The sequence below is a fragment of the Danio rerio genome, chromosome 2 (assembly GCF_052040795.2).
Source record: "Danio rerio strain M-AB ecotype USA chromosome 2, GRCz13ab, whole genome shotgun sequence".
Lineage (NCBI taxonomy): Eukaryota > Metazoa > Chordata > Actinopteri > Cypriniformes > Danionidae > Danio > Danio rerio.
The window spans coordinates 33,410,001-33,423,606 of NC_141022.1; the positions used below are offsets into that span (position 1 = coordinate 33,410,001).

At 36.7% G+C, this 13,606-nt stretch overlaps 2 protein-coding genes and 1 long non-coding RNA gene across 19 annotated transcripts in view; 2 read left to right on the top strand and 1 right to left on the bottom strand.

Moving 5' to 3' along the window:
- rbm33b (RNA binding motif protein 33b) overlaps positions 1–818 on the top strand; it is a 54,010-nt gene extending 53,192 nt beyond the window's left edge. For all 17 annotated transcript variants that reach the window (XR_015478557.1, XR_015478558.1, XR_015478553.1 and 14 more), the window contains 2 exons: positions 482–516; positions 600–818. Coding sequence is in view for 9 of the 17 variants with exons in the window: in XM_087240952.1 (XP_087097078.1) it covers positions 482–516; positions 600–672 (108 nt within the window). In the remaining 8 variants the exon portion in view is untranslated. The remainder of the gene's footprint in view (positions 1–481; positions 517–599) is intronic.
- A 974-nt stretch (positions 819–1,792) lies between these two features.
- LOC141378339 (uncharacterized) overlaps positions 1,793–13,606 on the top strand; it is a 42,891-nt gene continuing 31,077 nt past the window's right edge. The window contains exon 1 of the long non-coding RNA XR_015478604.1: positions 1,793–1,913. This is a non-coding gene — a long non-coding RNA (uncharacterized LOC141378339). The remainder of the gene's footprint in view (positions 1,914–13,606) is intronic.
- Positions 3,721–8,595, bottom strand: shhb (sonic hedgehog signaling molecule b). The gene is given in 3 exon segments (NM_131199.2): positions 3,721–4,948; positions 6,364–6,625; positions 8,116–8,595. Coding segments are annotated over 3 exon segments (1,251 nt in total). The 5' UTR covers positions 8,425–8,595; the 3' UTR covers positions 3,721–4,268.

Sequence of the window (13,606 nt, forward strand, 5' to 3'; positions counted from 1 at the left end):
ATCATTAGCTATCTGCTGAGAAATCTATAGTATCTGTGCATTTTTAGTACTTTGCATATACTGTAGATACCATCAGTGCAACAGTCAGCGCATGATGCAATTAACAACCAGCGTGGTGACAGGATGAGATCTCCACAAAAGTAATTTCCAAGTATTTACTAGATGTGCTAGCGGATCTATACCACCCACAGCGTCCCGCAGTGACCAAACAGCTACCTGGAATGTTAAAGGAAGCGTCTATTACATGCAACATTGCTTCTCAGTGGCCTGTAATGAGCCTGCGCTTTTTATGAAGTCACAAGCATCACAAAAACACCACTGACCATGACAGCCAGCAGGCCCACCGTCACCCTATAAAAATGGCCCCAAAAACGCTACTGGAACGTGATAATGGGCACCAGGCCGACATCATTACTTTTTAATGAGTGTCCCTCAAGGGTCAAACCTTTGATCTGACCTTTATAACCTTCTTTTGACACAGGTGGCCATCAGTGGAAATGAACACAGCGCTTTCATGTAAGTAGACTCCAGTTTCATTCATATTTGTTTATGTGGTATTGGGTAGCATATACCATGATTTTTTTTTCTCTCTATTACAGACCCTTAGGTTCCGGCCTGAAAACACAGTCTGTTACTGCTCAAACCAGCTTCATAGTAAGACTGAACCACTAAGGACATCAAACCCATATTGTGTTCTTTGAGGTTTGTTGACGTTTCTGTTTGGGTTTGAGGTTTGTCTTTTTTTGTGACTGTTGAAGACTGTGGTTTAGTAGTTGTTGATGATTTAGTTCTTGGTTTCTAATAAATGCATAAACTGACTGGATAGTTTTGACTGGCTGTTTATGAAAGATGCACATGTTCATTTTAGTGTTGTAGCTCCCGTCATTTAAATAATAGCCTGATCACTGTTTGATAATCAAAATAGGTCAAAAGTTTGTAAGATTTGTTTCTATTATTTAAAGATATATAACACAAAAAAAGGGCTGAAACATTAACTTTTTTACTTTAACTTTAACATTAAAACAAATATTCTATCTTATTAGTCATGGCATTTTTACAGTGAACAGTGAATATTTGTCAGAGACATTTATTTATTTAGACTTTTATGACTTATTTTTTATTATTTCCCCATCCTTTTGATGAACCTTCATTTGCCATTTACTCATGCAGCTGTCCAGCACCATCTAGTGGCCAATTTAAATAATTATATTGTCAATTAATCAATTTAGTTTACTTCTATTGTAGCAAAATGTTTTAGAATTTGTAAGTATTAATTTAAATATTCTAATATTATTAATTCTAAAATAAATATGCTTTAAATTTAATGTGAAAATTTGTTTAAAACTAAATGTTTATGGTCATAAACAGTTATATTTTAAATATTTATTTAAAAAAATATATACTTAATCCCATTGTTTGCATAATATAAGAATTCACCATTTTTAACACAAACTGTTATGTATAAATGGATATGTTGATTTAATTTCAACCACACACACACAAACAGAAAAGATGAAAACCAAATACCTTCCATCTCAAATAACACAAGCCACTGAAAGAATATGTGGTTCACTGCTTCTTAGCTACAACAAGACTGCATCAGCTATTGTGCGGCGTCTTTCGCTCGCAACAGACGTTTCATTCTGAAATATTTTCCAAGACTCAGAACGTCTTGTGTTAGGGAATGTCAACATTTGCAAAGAGTGGCCCTGCTCTAATCCGGCAGACTGTGGGATTGAGAGAGGATTAGGGGCTAGTTTGTTTTCCTGGTCCCTTGGAATGTTCCTTTAGCAGTGCTTTTGTACCTGTGCCGGGCCCAAGGTCATCCCTCTGTCTCCACGCAGCTCCTTTTGTGTCTTCCAGCAAGTCTCAACCTCGCAGAGTCAACACCGCTCCCTCCTCAAAAGCACAGCGTGAGTGGAATTTCAATCCTTGTCGCAACACTCTGTAAATGTTACTTACTTTTCTCATTAAGCAATTTGAGTCTCCCTCCCTGACACCACCACCATCACCACCGATGTTGTGTTTGACTAAAATACTGAGGGGAAAAAGATCAGCATACTGGTGTAACTGTCAGTCTGTCTGCATCATTCATCACAGGTTTTGTGTCTGATTGAAGTCTGATGGATTAACTGACTCAGGTGGGCAGTGTTATTGAGCTATAGTCTCTGCTTGAACTTGTGCCAAAGTTAAGCTTCGTTGCTTTCAATTATTTTAGAGCTTTACGTGGATGAAGCTATAGTACATAAGCTCTTGTATGAAGAGTTAAATAGTCTTTAAATCATCTCCATGCTACTTCTTGTCAGTACAGTGAAGCCTTTGGCGGTTTTCTGAATTCAACATATCCTTTATGTTTCTTCAGTGTCTTTTAAGAAGATGTCTTGGACATGGCGAGCTTGTAAAGCATGATTTGACTACCCAGGGGACCATACAAATGTATTGATTTTTTTTGGTGAGATGTATATTCGCTGCTCAACTAACATCTGTTATGCCAACTGCCATGGGAATGCATTAACAATCATGTCAAAGGTTACACTAGGAAGAATATTTCAATTAACTGCTTTAAAGCAGAGGTGATTTTTTTCTTTATCTTCCGTTTATTAGAAAGTAGCTTTTTATATGAAGTTAGTTTTTTTTTTTTTTGCATTCAATATGCAATTTGACAAATAATTGTCTAATAATTATGTTATAGCACACTTCAAGTTGAGGGAATGGGAAATTCAGATATTGAAAAGCTGAAGATGCAAAACATATTTAACATAAAATGATAAACCTCCGTTTCTCTTGTTATTTAGATGTACTTGTGTTATCTTTTATGTAGTGTTACGGTGCCGTAACCCAGTAGACCCAGTAGATGTCGTACTACATACACACCATCAGCTGAGGTAGGCTACTCTTTCTGTGGAGATTTATAAAGCATTATAATGTGCCCACTGCATATTTTTAGTGATGCTAAATTTCTTTTATCGTCTGACAACATAGCGCTTCGCCAGAGGGGCGACTGTTAATACTGGACAATTAGCATAATAGCTTACTAAAGTTTTGTCGGGTCTAACTTTATTATTGTAATTTAAATGGGTGAAATGAATCACGATTTTGAAGTAGCCATAGGACTTTACTGTAGCCTTGTGCAGTTCAGTTATATTTTGCTGTAAATTCCCTTTTGGGAAACTTAAAGACAGGTTCCGCGTGAGACAAAAACGTGTCAAATCCAGATTCACTCTCAAAAATTTAAGGGTCCTGAATAACCAAAAAGGACTTTTCACAGTAAAGAGCGTAGGCTAACATTTGAGAACGTTTTAGGAGACGTTTTGTTTTCTGTAATGAAGAGATTTCGTCGATGTTAAAAGTTTTTTTTTTGTTGAACCATCAATGATAATAGGCCTAAAAATAACTTCAATCGCTGCATACATAGTTCTTTTTGCGATGGAGTAAATTATTGGTAAATTGATAAGATTGGGTATTTTTATTTTATCCACGAGTAAACAACTTTATCAAGAGATTAATTTAGGATTAAGTTCAGAGTGCACTAAGTAACGAACAAAAGTAGAGTTCTTCATAACAATATAGGCATTAGGCTAAAACAAACCCAATAACAGTACCAGATAAAGATTAAGTATTTTGTTAAATAACTTCATAACAAGTTTTCGTCAATTCTTTACAACAATTACACATAATTTATTTTAAGGTCGACTCACTTAAGTCATCAAAAAATTTTCACACTGCGTACTATGGATTTATTTTGAGTAATCTGTCAAGAAATGTACATTTAAACAAAAAACTGTTAGTGTAATGAATACACACCCGTTTGTCAAAACAATGCCACTTGACATAGGCTATCTAAACATAATGACCCTGAACAGTTCATTGATGCATCCCCAAGTGTTTACATAAATTTAATACGCTTACTTTGCACTATTTCAAATAACGAAATGTGATACTGGAAATGCTTTTAGAGCCATCAAAAATCTAATATACAAATCTGAGTACAAAAATATAACTTTTGAGCGCCATCCTTTATGGTTATCCGATAAAATAGAGCGCTGCACACTGCACAGCCCTGCGCTTTCTCATATCTCATATAATCTCTTGTATGTTTCACAAAATGCGCACACAAAAACGGTCACATCATGCTTGAATTGGTGGGTACGTTTCCAGAGACAGGTGATCCAATAGAAATAAATTATTCAATGAACACTTTAAGGCTTTTCTTACAGAAAATAAAGATACATTTGAGTCCCACATAGTGATAATGTACAGCAGCAGTCTCAACTTAAGTGTAAAATCCCGAGTGGATGGAAAGAGTCTCTGTCCAGCAGCCAAGAGCCGATGTGAAACAGCATATTTGAGTACCAGTGGATACCATCCTCCTGAAAATTGACGTTTGATTCACGAGCCGGAAAAAGCCACGTCATCAGCTTGTGACACAACCTGACCGGCGCAAAAGCCCAATGTGCCCATTTGTGGTTCTCAATGACCGCGTAGCACGATGCCAACACCTGATCCACTATTATGGTTCCGTGCGCGGTGACTGGCGCAAAAGAGCCCTCGTGCTCCTCAGTGTAAATCCTTTTCACTGTAACGCTCTTGAGGCTCTCGCATGTGTCTTCCCACACTAAAACTGTATCTCCAGGCTTCACGTTGCTGGCAAATGTTGCTGTTATACCCGAAGCTGCTGAAGAGTTTCCAACGAAAACTAGGTGCGCGGCAGTGAGGGTGAGCTTGGTGAAAGGTTCTGACGTCTCGATGACGATGAATTGCCTTCTCGTTGTCGGATCGTGGTCTATAAACATAATAAAGTCGCTTATTAAGACATTTCCCTTCTCGTCTGCAGCCAAAACCCGGTCGCCCACTTTAAGATCTTTGATGGGTTTCCTCGTCCCATCACCAAGTGTCACCGTCCCAGACCCAGGAAAACATCCTCCTGATTTAGCAGCCACTGAATTTTCTGAGAAGATATACAAACACAAATAAATAGATATCTTTGGCAGATATTCATAAAGCACTTTGCTAAAATCGATGCTTTGGCAAAGTTTTGACATAATGGTGGTGATTTGGAATTGGTCCAAACTCGTGTGATGACTGTCAAGAAGCAAGTGTTGAAACGCTTGTCTGGTCACTTTGGCTGCTGAATTTACACAAAGTCATCAGACATTGTCATTTAAATCAAGCCTACAGACTGTGCTTTTCCCTGATCCCTTTGGTTTGGTAAAACTGTTTACACAGGTGCAGAATCCTAATGTGCCAAGTCGTCTATAGCGCACTTGGTGCAATTAACATAAACCGCATTTAACCATCTGATGCTGATTGCGAGTTGTTGTTATGCGGTAAAATTAATGTAGGCTAGGCATTTTATTAATTAATAATCTGTATTTGGGGGCTATATTGTAGACTAAATTACATTTTATGCAGCAATTTTAATCATTTTAATTGCTTTTTGAGCATAGACTTAAATGAAATTTCTAATATGTCTCGTAAATATAAAGTGCTTTGGAGCACAGGTTGGGTTCTCTTATTTAAAGACATTTTCAAATAAATCATATAAAATGTTTATAAAAGTCAGTACACTAAACTGCTAAATAAATAAAAAGAAGCCTTAACTCCAAGTTGTAAATAAATCCAAACTTGAGGCTAATATCTCAAAAAAAGCGTTCGTTGGGTGCAGTATCAGAAGTTTCCACTAGATGAAAGTTTGCTATTCCTTTGGACAATTACCCTATACCAATTATGTCAATTTTATATTTAATTGATTTATTTTTTGTGTGTAAGGTCCAAGAGCCAACACTTTTACCAAGTTTTGTACCATTCTGGTTAATATTCGAACTTTTTATAGTCAAAACTGAACAAAGAGTGCCGCATGTTAATGGTCTTCATATCAGCTGCCTTCAGTTAAAACCTTAAATGAGTTTAAAAAAATTTTGCTTCAGGTCTGTTTGTTTGATTGTTTGTTTGTTGTTTGTCTGTTTGTTTGTTTGTTTGTTCTTTCTTTCATTAATTTTCTTTTTGTTTTAGCCTCTTTGTATTAATCTGGGGTTGCCACAGAATGAACCACCTATTTATTTATTTATTTATTCATTTATTTATTTAGAACTCTGCTACATTGCAAAAAATATGTGGATTTTTCCACAAGACAGTTGTCAAAGGTTTTGAGTCGCTTTATGAAGTGTTTTGATGACTGAGATGACAAAGTGTGCTAAGCTAAAAGGTTCTCCAGTGTGGTGATTTGGAGAACCCCAAATGATGCCTCAATTATGCATATCTTGTCGCAATCTCTCTTACTACCTATGAATGTTTCTCAGATTAACACAGAAATAGAAGCAGCTATAAATGTGTATCTCTGAATGCATATCAGCTTTTGCTCACCTGCTTTGACAGAGCAGTGTATGTGGGCTTTAGATTCATAATAGACCCAGTCGAATCCTGCCTCCACTGCAAGCCTGGATAGCATCCCATACTTGCTTTTATCCCTGTCTGAGGTAGTGATGTCCACTGCCCGTCCCTCATAGTGCAAAGATTCTTCTAAATGGTGACCATCCTCATCCCAGCCTTCAGTGACGCGCAGTTTCACGCCGGGCCAGTGGTTCATGACGGATATGGCCAACGAATTTAACTTGTCCTTACAGCGCTGAATGAGAAAGAGAAACAAGTTGTCAATAGCTAGATTACAAACTTTTATTTTCATAGTGTCAGAGTATTTACAGAATTTTCAGACGTCTTAAAAAGTTGACAATTATTTTAAACGCAATTATGATGAAGAACGAACCCATAAAACAAAATACCAAATGTAAGTCATGTCATAATTTTACAGATTTTAAATCTATATATAGTCCTCCTTATCGCATTGTAACAATTCCCAGTATAGTCACAGTACTTCAAGATCTATAGATCAGTGAGCATATTGTCGGTCTGAGTTTGTGCGTAAAAGATTTGTGCAGTGGGGAAATCGTTTGTTGCCATAGGTCAAGAGCGCAGACTCCAGACCGACCGATCGATAACTGAGAGGAGTAAATAGAGCTGAAAATTTAAGTTCTTTCTCTCAGCCTGAGCAGCAGCAATCAATTACAGAGACGTTGCCACCAATGACTCGCTTAACCGCCGATGCTGCTTTGATTAAATATCAGTTTCTTCTGTGGGCACGTGCTATCATTTTATTGTACAGGCTTAATTTGATGCTGTGTGACTCATATTGCACTGATTTGTAAATGCTTCAGAGAACGCAGCAGCGCTCACCGCGGGAGCCGGTAATATCCCATGGACGCGCAAAATAAGTGGCAAAGATCATTTCTGACCCACATTTTCTATTAGGTAGCCAATAACAGAGGGTCTTAAGACCTGTTAAATGCTGATCTTGAGGAAGCGTATTAATTGATATGGCAAACCAGAATATATATATATATATATATATATATATATATATATATATATATATATATATATATATATATATATATATATATATATATATATATATATATATATATATTACGCAATCCTTACGATTTGAGGAGACGGGTTGCTAATTATGTTAATAACTGTCAGTGGTCTTTTTGGAAAGAAGAAAAACTTCTGCTTATCACATGTTTTTAACCACTATTACTGCCAATTTTGCTTAAGGGGCAGTGAATGAAGATTATTATTAATATTCTTAAAATAAATATTTAACAGAATGCCACAATGTAGTTTACTAGTTTATACGTGGCATGTAGATGTTTAATCTGAAAATATACGTCCAGCAGTTTGGTAAAACCATTATACACTGCCGGGCTGTCAACAGTTAAACAGTTAGCGCTGTCAGTTTCTCCAAAGTGCACGGAAAGCTATAAATATGTAATAAAGCTTCTGTTACAACCAAAAATGGTTCCTACATCATGGTGCAATATGAGAACCTATTGTAGTTACACCAAGAACTATTTATTTGCTAGTTATGTAATAAAACATGTATGCTTTGCACTGCAAAGTTAAAGAACACAGCACATTCATCTACAGCTCCTGTAATGCTCAATCAGTATTTGAATAATCTCAATAGCCATTCATATAGCCCAGAGCTAAAAGCTAAAAGGAGATCCACTATTCTAAGTGTGTGCGTTTGGGCAATTGCGCACGCCTGGTCCATACCTTGGTCATCAGCCTGTCAGCGTTTGTGTTTTCCTCGTCCTTAAAGATGATATCGGGATTATAATTCGGAATCAGCTCTTTAAATCTCTCTGAATTCCTTGTGATTTTGCCTTCGTATTTGCCGCTGGCTCCAAGCGTTTTCTCGGCAACGTTGGGAATGAATTGCTTGTAAGCCAACGGGGTTAATTTCTTTGGGTGTCTTCGTTTTCCATAACCTCTACCAGGACCACAGGCTAATCCACAAGGCGTCAGAAGCAAGCTGATAAAACACAGTAAAGCAAATTGCTTCAGATGCAGCCTTACGTCCATGACGTTTGAATTATCTCTTCGGGTCTTTAAAGTTTAGTCACTCTCCACACTCTCAGGGTCTTCTCGCGCGAACCGGATGGATGCTGCCCAACGACCACTACCGAAGCAGGTGCAATAACGACCGCTCTCGATAGCCACTGAATGAGCACATTGGAGGTTGGCTGTCACAGCTAAGTGGGAGACGAAAGAGCGACTTAGTTTGACGGGAGGTAGGGTCAGACGCTTATGAGTAGAGGCAGTCTACCCATATGAATTACAGAGCAAATCTATGGCAGGGGGAGGGAGTCTATTGACTCGACGGAGAGCCGTCCAACTATGATGCCAACCCAGCAAAGACTGTCTCTATAACCCCCTCATTTCTGCAGAAATGACACGAACCTGTTCTCGCTTTGCTGTGCTAAACTCTAGTTCTTTGGGTCAATATGAATAAAACTATGCAAATAAAGTGTAGTAATTAGAAGCGAGCAGAAAAAAGAAGTGATTATAAAGTTTTAAAGAAAATGTGTCTTTGACAGAACCATTTCAGAATTACATTATTTCATTTCGATTGGTTTAGGTTTATGTTCCAAACAATTATAAATCAGACTGCATGTCGATTTGTAATATATAGGTATTGAGGTTAATGCGCATTTGGGGCAACAATAATTCGTCAGGTTTAAAAACAAATCTTATTAACGTAACGTAATAACTTATTGTTTACCCCTTTTTTTGGTATTGCTCTTTTTAATTTCCCTTCTGTTAATATGTTGTGACGTGGAAAACTGTTCAATAACGTGATTTTGTAAAATTCTAATCAAATCTCTCTCTCTCTCTCTCTCTCTCTCTCTCTCTCTCTCTCTCTCTCTCTCTCTCTCTCTCTCTCTCTCTCTCTTTCTCTCCTTGAAGTTTTGAAGCACATGACCCAAATGTATGCTGTAATTTATACTTTTTTTCTCAAGGTATCAATACCTACACTTCAGTATTTAATGACACTATAAATGACTTTATTTTATTTATTTATTTATTTATTTATAAATTCTATAAATAGACAGTTTCTATCAAATACTTTTGTTGAGCTTTGCACAATTACAAACATTTTAATAAATCAATGGTATAAATGGCTGTGGTATTTTCAGATTATATAAATTTTTTCTTTTCATTCATTCTTTCATACATTCATTCATTCATTTTCCTTCGGTCTATTTCCTTATTTATCAGAGATTGCCACAACGGAATGAACCGCCAACTTATCCAGCATTTGTTTGCGCTGTGCGTGCCCTTCCAGCTGCAACCCAGTACTGGGAAACACCCATACACTCTCACATTTACTCATTCACTCATACAGAGGAAACCCACACGAACATAAGCAAACTCCACACAGAAATGCCAACTGACCCAGCCGGGGCGCGAAGGAGCGACCTTGCTGTGAGGCAACAGTGCCAACCACTGAGCCACTGTGCCGACTTAATTTGTCTTTTCATATAAAATATTTTAAAATTAATATTTGATTGTATTGCGTTGATTTTTTTCCTCTCCTTTTTGTGGGTGGGGGTGGGAGGGAATTGTCTTGGGGACCACTTGGAAGTTTGCTGAGGCCCTCTAGTGGGCCCCAGACCCCCATTTGAGAACATTTTCTTTAAATACATCTTTTTTGTTTTTCTAGAGTCATTCTTGTTCAGTGGTGTTTAGACTCTGCATGATGATATTTGTTTTATGGATTGACAAACAATGTCTTGGAGGAATCAGAAAATCTTTTTTGTTTAATAAATGTTTGCATTATTAAGGTGATCATAAAGCATGTTGGACTTCTGAAAACATGTTTTTGTGTTTATCGCCATTTAATATCCACTGTTTGTGCTTCTTAATTTAAATATATCAGCATCTTATCTGATTATCAATTTTTTTGACCCACAGATAAGTAGTGGGGGTGTTTTTTTTAGTAGCCTAGATGCATGAATGGAAGCATCTCTGAATTTGTAACACCTACCTGGTTTGGCTTTTCAAGGGCTTCTGAAAACTGGCATATGAGTGAGCAAAAACGCACCCTCTTGCCATTCTGTGGTTTGACCCACAGTTGACTGTTGTGCTTTCAATGCTAAACCTGTCTTACTCTTAGAATTAATTGGCCAGACTGTTTATTCATCAAGTTTTATGAGCACATATTTATACAGCATTTTATTTTTATTTGCTGAAACAAATTGTATGCTGATTATCTGCATAATATCATATACATTTTAAATGCAAAATGTGACCATGGACCACAAAACTGGTTCTATGTTACATGGGTACATTTGTGGGAATAGCTAAAAATACATTGTATAAGTCAAATGATAGATTATCATTTAGGCAAAAATGAATTAGACTATTAAGTAAAGATCATCATCCATGAAGACATTGTTTTAATTGTCATATCTATTTAAACCTTATATCAATGGATAGGTAACTTTCAGGTGATGTGTACAGTACATTTCAATTTTCAAAAATATACCCTAATGTCTGGTCACAAATGAGGATTTGTTAAACTTTGATAGCAGTTTTGCAACTGGTGACTTGGTAGACTGAGGATGATGCTGTCATTTTCAGAACTTGAACTTTCAGTCCTTCAAACACTGCTGTCATGGAAAAAGTTTATGCATTTTGGCCATCCGTTTTTGTTTACTTTTCATTGCCCTCCTCTCACCAGATATATCATCCCGCAGTAACTCTTAAAAGTATGAGGTGACCTTAACTCAACAAAAGCCTAATTTGTGAGATGGATTCGTTCTTGCAGTTGATTTAGATGAGATGATGGCGGAACAGAACGTCCTTGCACCATTTGTCTGTCCTGGCGACCAGTGCTGTCAATCCTGTCAGCTCTGAGTGAGGCATGCTGTAATGAAATGACACAAAGGTTACGCTTCTCGAAGTTAGAGTTAAGTTGAATAAAGTTTTGAAAAGATTAACCGTTTTGAGACACAATATCCAGTTCAAAGAATTTGAATATTTAGTGATTCTGTTTTGCCGGTTAGTTCCCTCTTGTGTCAGTAAACTGAATAAATATTGAACTAATTGCAAATCATTAAAACAGTTTTGTGGGATTTCTGCCGTTAACCTCTTTGAAAATGGAGGAATACAAAGGAAAACTTTAGCTGTGAGTCTGTTGTTTTTTTTGGTTTATGTGAATGCTCAGTGCTCAGTCCGTCTGGTCAGGTCTGAAAGGCATACTTCAACCTTTCTTTTTAGCCCTTTAAAATACCTGTGGACAGATGGGTCACTGGACCAGTTAAGCTGTTTCAGATAGGTATGGTTTATTCAGTCACAAAGCCAAAAGGCCATTCGCATCCACAGGAAATACCTGGCTTTACTAATGGGAGGCCTCCTTTTTATGTTTTGACGGACCCTTGTAAATGTTATGGCCTTCCAATATCTGGTGGTGAGACTTGTGGTGGTTTCTGACAATGGTTACGGAGTTACACATGGACGTTTTGAAGCATTCAAAGATCTGCAGCAAAGCAATGCCATTTTACTAAAGCACTGAGATTTTAACCCTCATTTTTTGAGTTTCATGGCTTAAAGACTAGCATGTTTTATGTTCTAACTAAGTATCTATTGCTTTCTTTTTGGATTTTATGATGTAAAACATTCAGTACCATTCTCTTGGATTCAAGGTTTAACAGTGGCTGACCATTGTGGGTATTAGGCACTAGGGATGCACAATATATTGGAATCAAATTGATTATTGACAACAGTACTTGTGTGTTGTATTTGCCAATATTAAATATTAAGTTTTACATGCACATTTCAGCTGTTTAACCACTTAGAAAACTTTTTACTCTCACTCAGAGTTAATCTCAAAAAAGTTTCTCAAATCTTGAAACGAGTGTCTGTATTTTATACTGTATATTCTAATGTGAATTATTTTGTATAAATACAAAATACGTTTTAAAAAATTAGTTGTAGATTAAAAAATAATCATTTGTAATGCTTAAGACGTATGAGATCTGGTGCACAAAGCCAGCTGAACAAACTCCGGATTGCAGATTAAGTTTGAGTAAGCTTAAAAGACTAATTAAAGGTGCAGTTGGTTATTGCCTTAAGAAATATTTTTTGTTGGTTGAAAGTCTTTTCACGTTCCAATAGTAATGATTAAAGTAAATGATCTAAATGTATTTATATATATTTTTATATTCTGGGTAAGGCATAATACTGAAACATGTTCATCCAATTAAAACTTGTTGGGCAGACAATTCCACTAATTCTGTAAATGTAGATTTGTACATCTGTGCACCCCGTTCACGCAGATCTGCTGTTTGAACGTTAGGGCTGTGGGATTAATCGAAACGAAATCGTAAAGGTAATCGTAAGAGGCTGCAGTATAAAAAATATATATGAATATATGTAAACAAAAATAACAAATAACATCTGAGGTAAAGTGCTGTTAAATGCTAAACTATCTGCAATGGTGTCGTGAGGCATCGCAGACATGGTATCAGATGTCGTGAACTATGCCACATTACACTAGAAGAGACGATTGAATCTTGTGTCACGACGTTTATTTCCATTTCCGACTTCCCACGACACCCTACATCAAGGAAATAGTGCCAAAATCTTGTGATCTGACCGGGGCTTTATAACTAAACACACTTTCATTCTGCCCAATCAAAATTGTGCAACCGAACTGCCCACAATAAAAAAAAAAGAAGAAAAAAAAACAGGAAAGTGACAAGTGGGATTATGGCGTCTGCTGCTTCATAAGCATTAATAGATGAATTAATATTAAAGAAAAACAGCATTTGAAATATGGGAATATTTTGGTTTCAAACTCACAGACACTAAACAAAAACAGGTAATTTTTAAGAGCTGTCACAGAATTGTTGTCACAGCTTACAGATTATTGAGCTGAAGCTTGAATTAAATTACAATTAGCTTGAAGCTTGAATTAAATCATAAATCAAATCGCAGTCGCGATAATTATAAATCATACACTTTAAATCAATGATTATCAACTAAAGAGCAATTTGACTTGGCAATGCTTTAAAAGATGCTAGTGGACTGTGAGTGGCTTTATTGCAACAGATTTATGTCACTACTCACAACTGATTGGTCTAATTTTGGTTTGCATGGCGACGATACCAGATTACTCGACTTGAACCTGAAAACTCAGTTTGCTCTAACTAAATGCTATCTTTCAAAAAAAATCTAACTGGCTTTGTGCAACAGACCT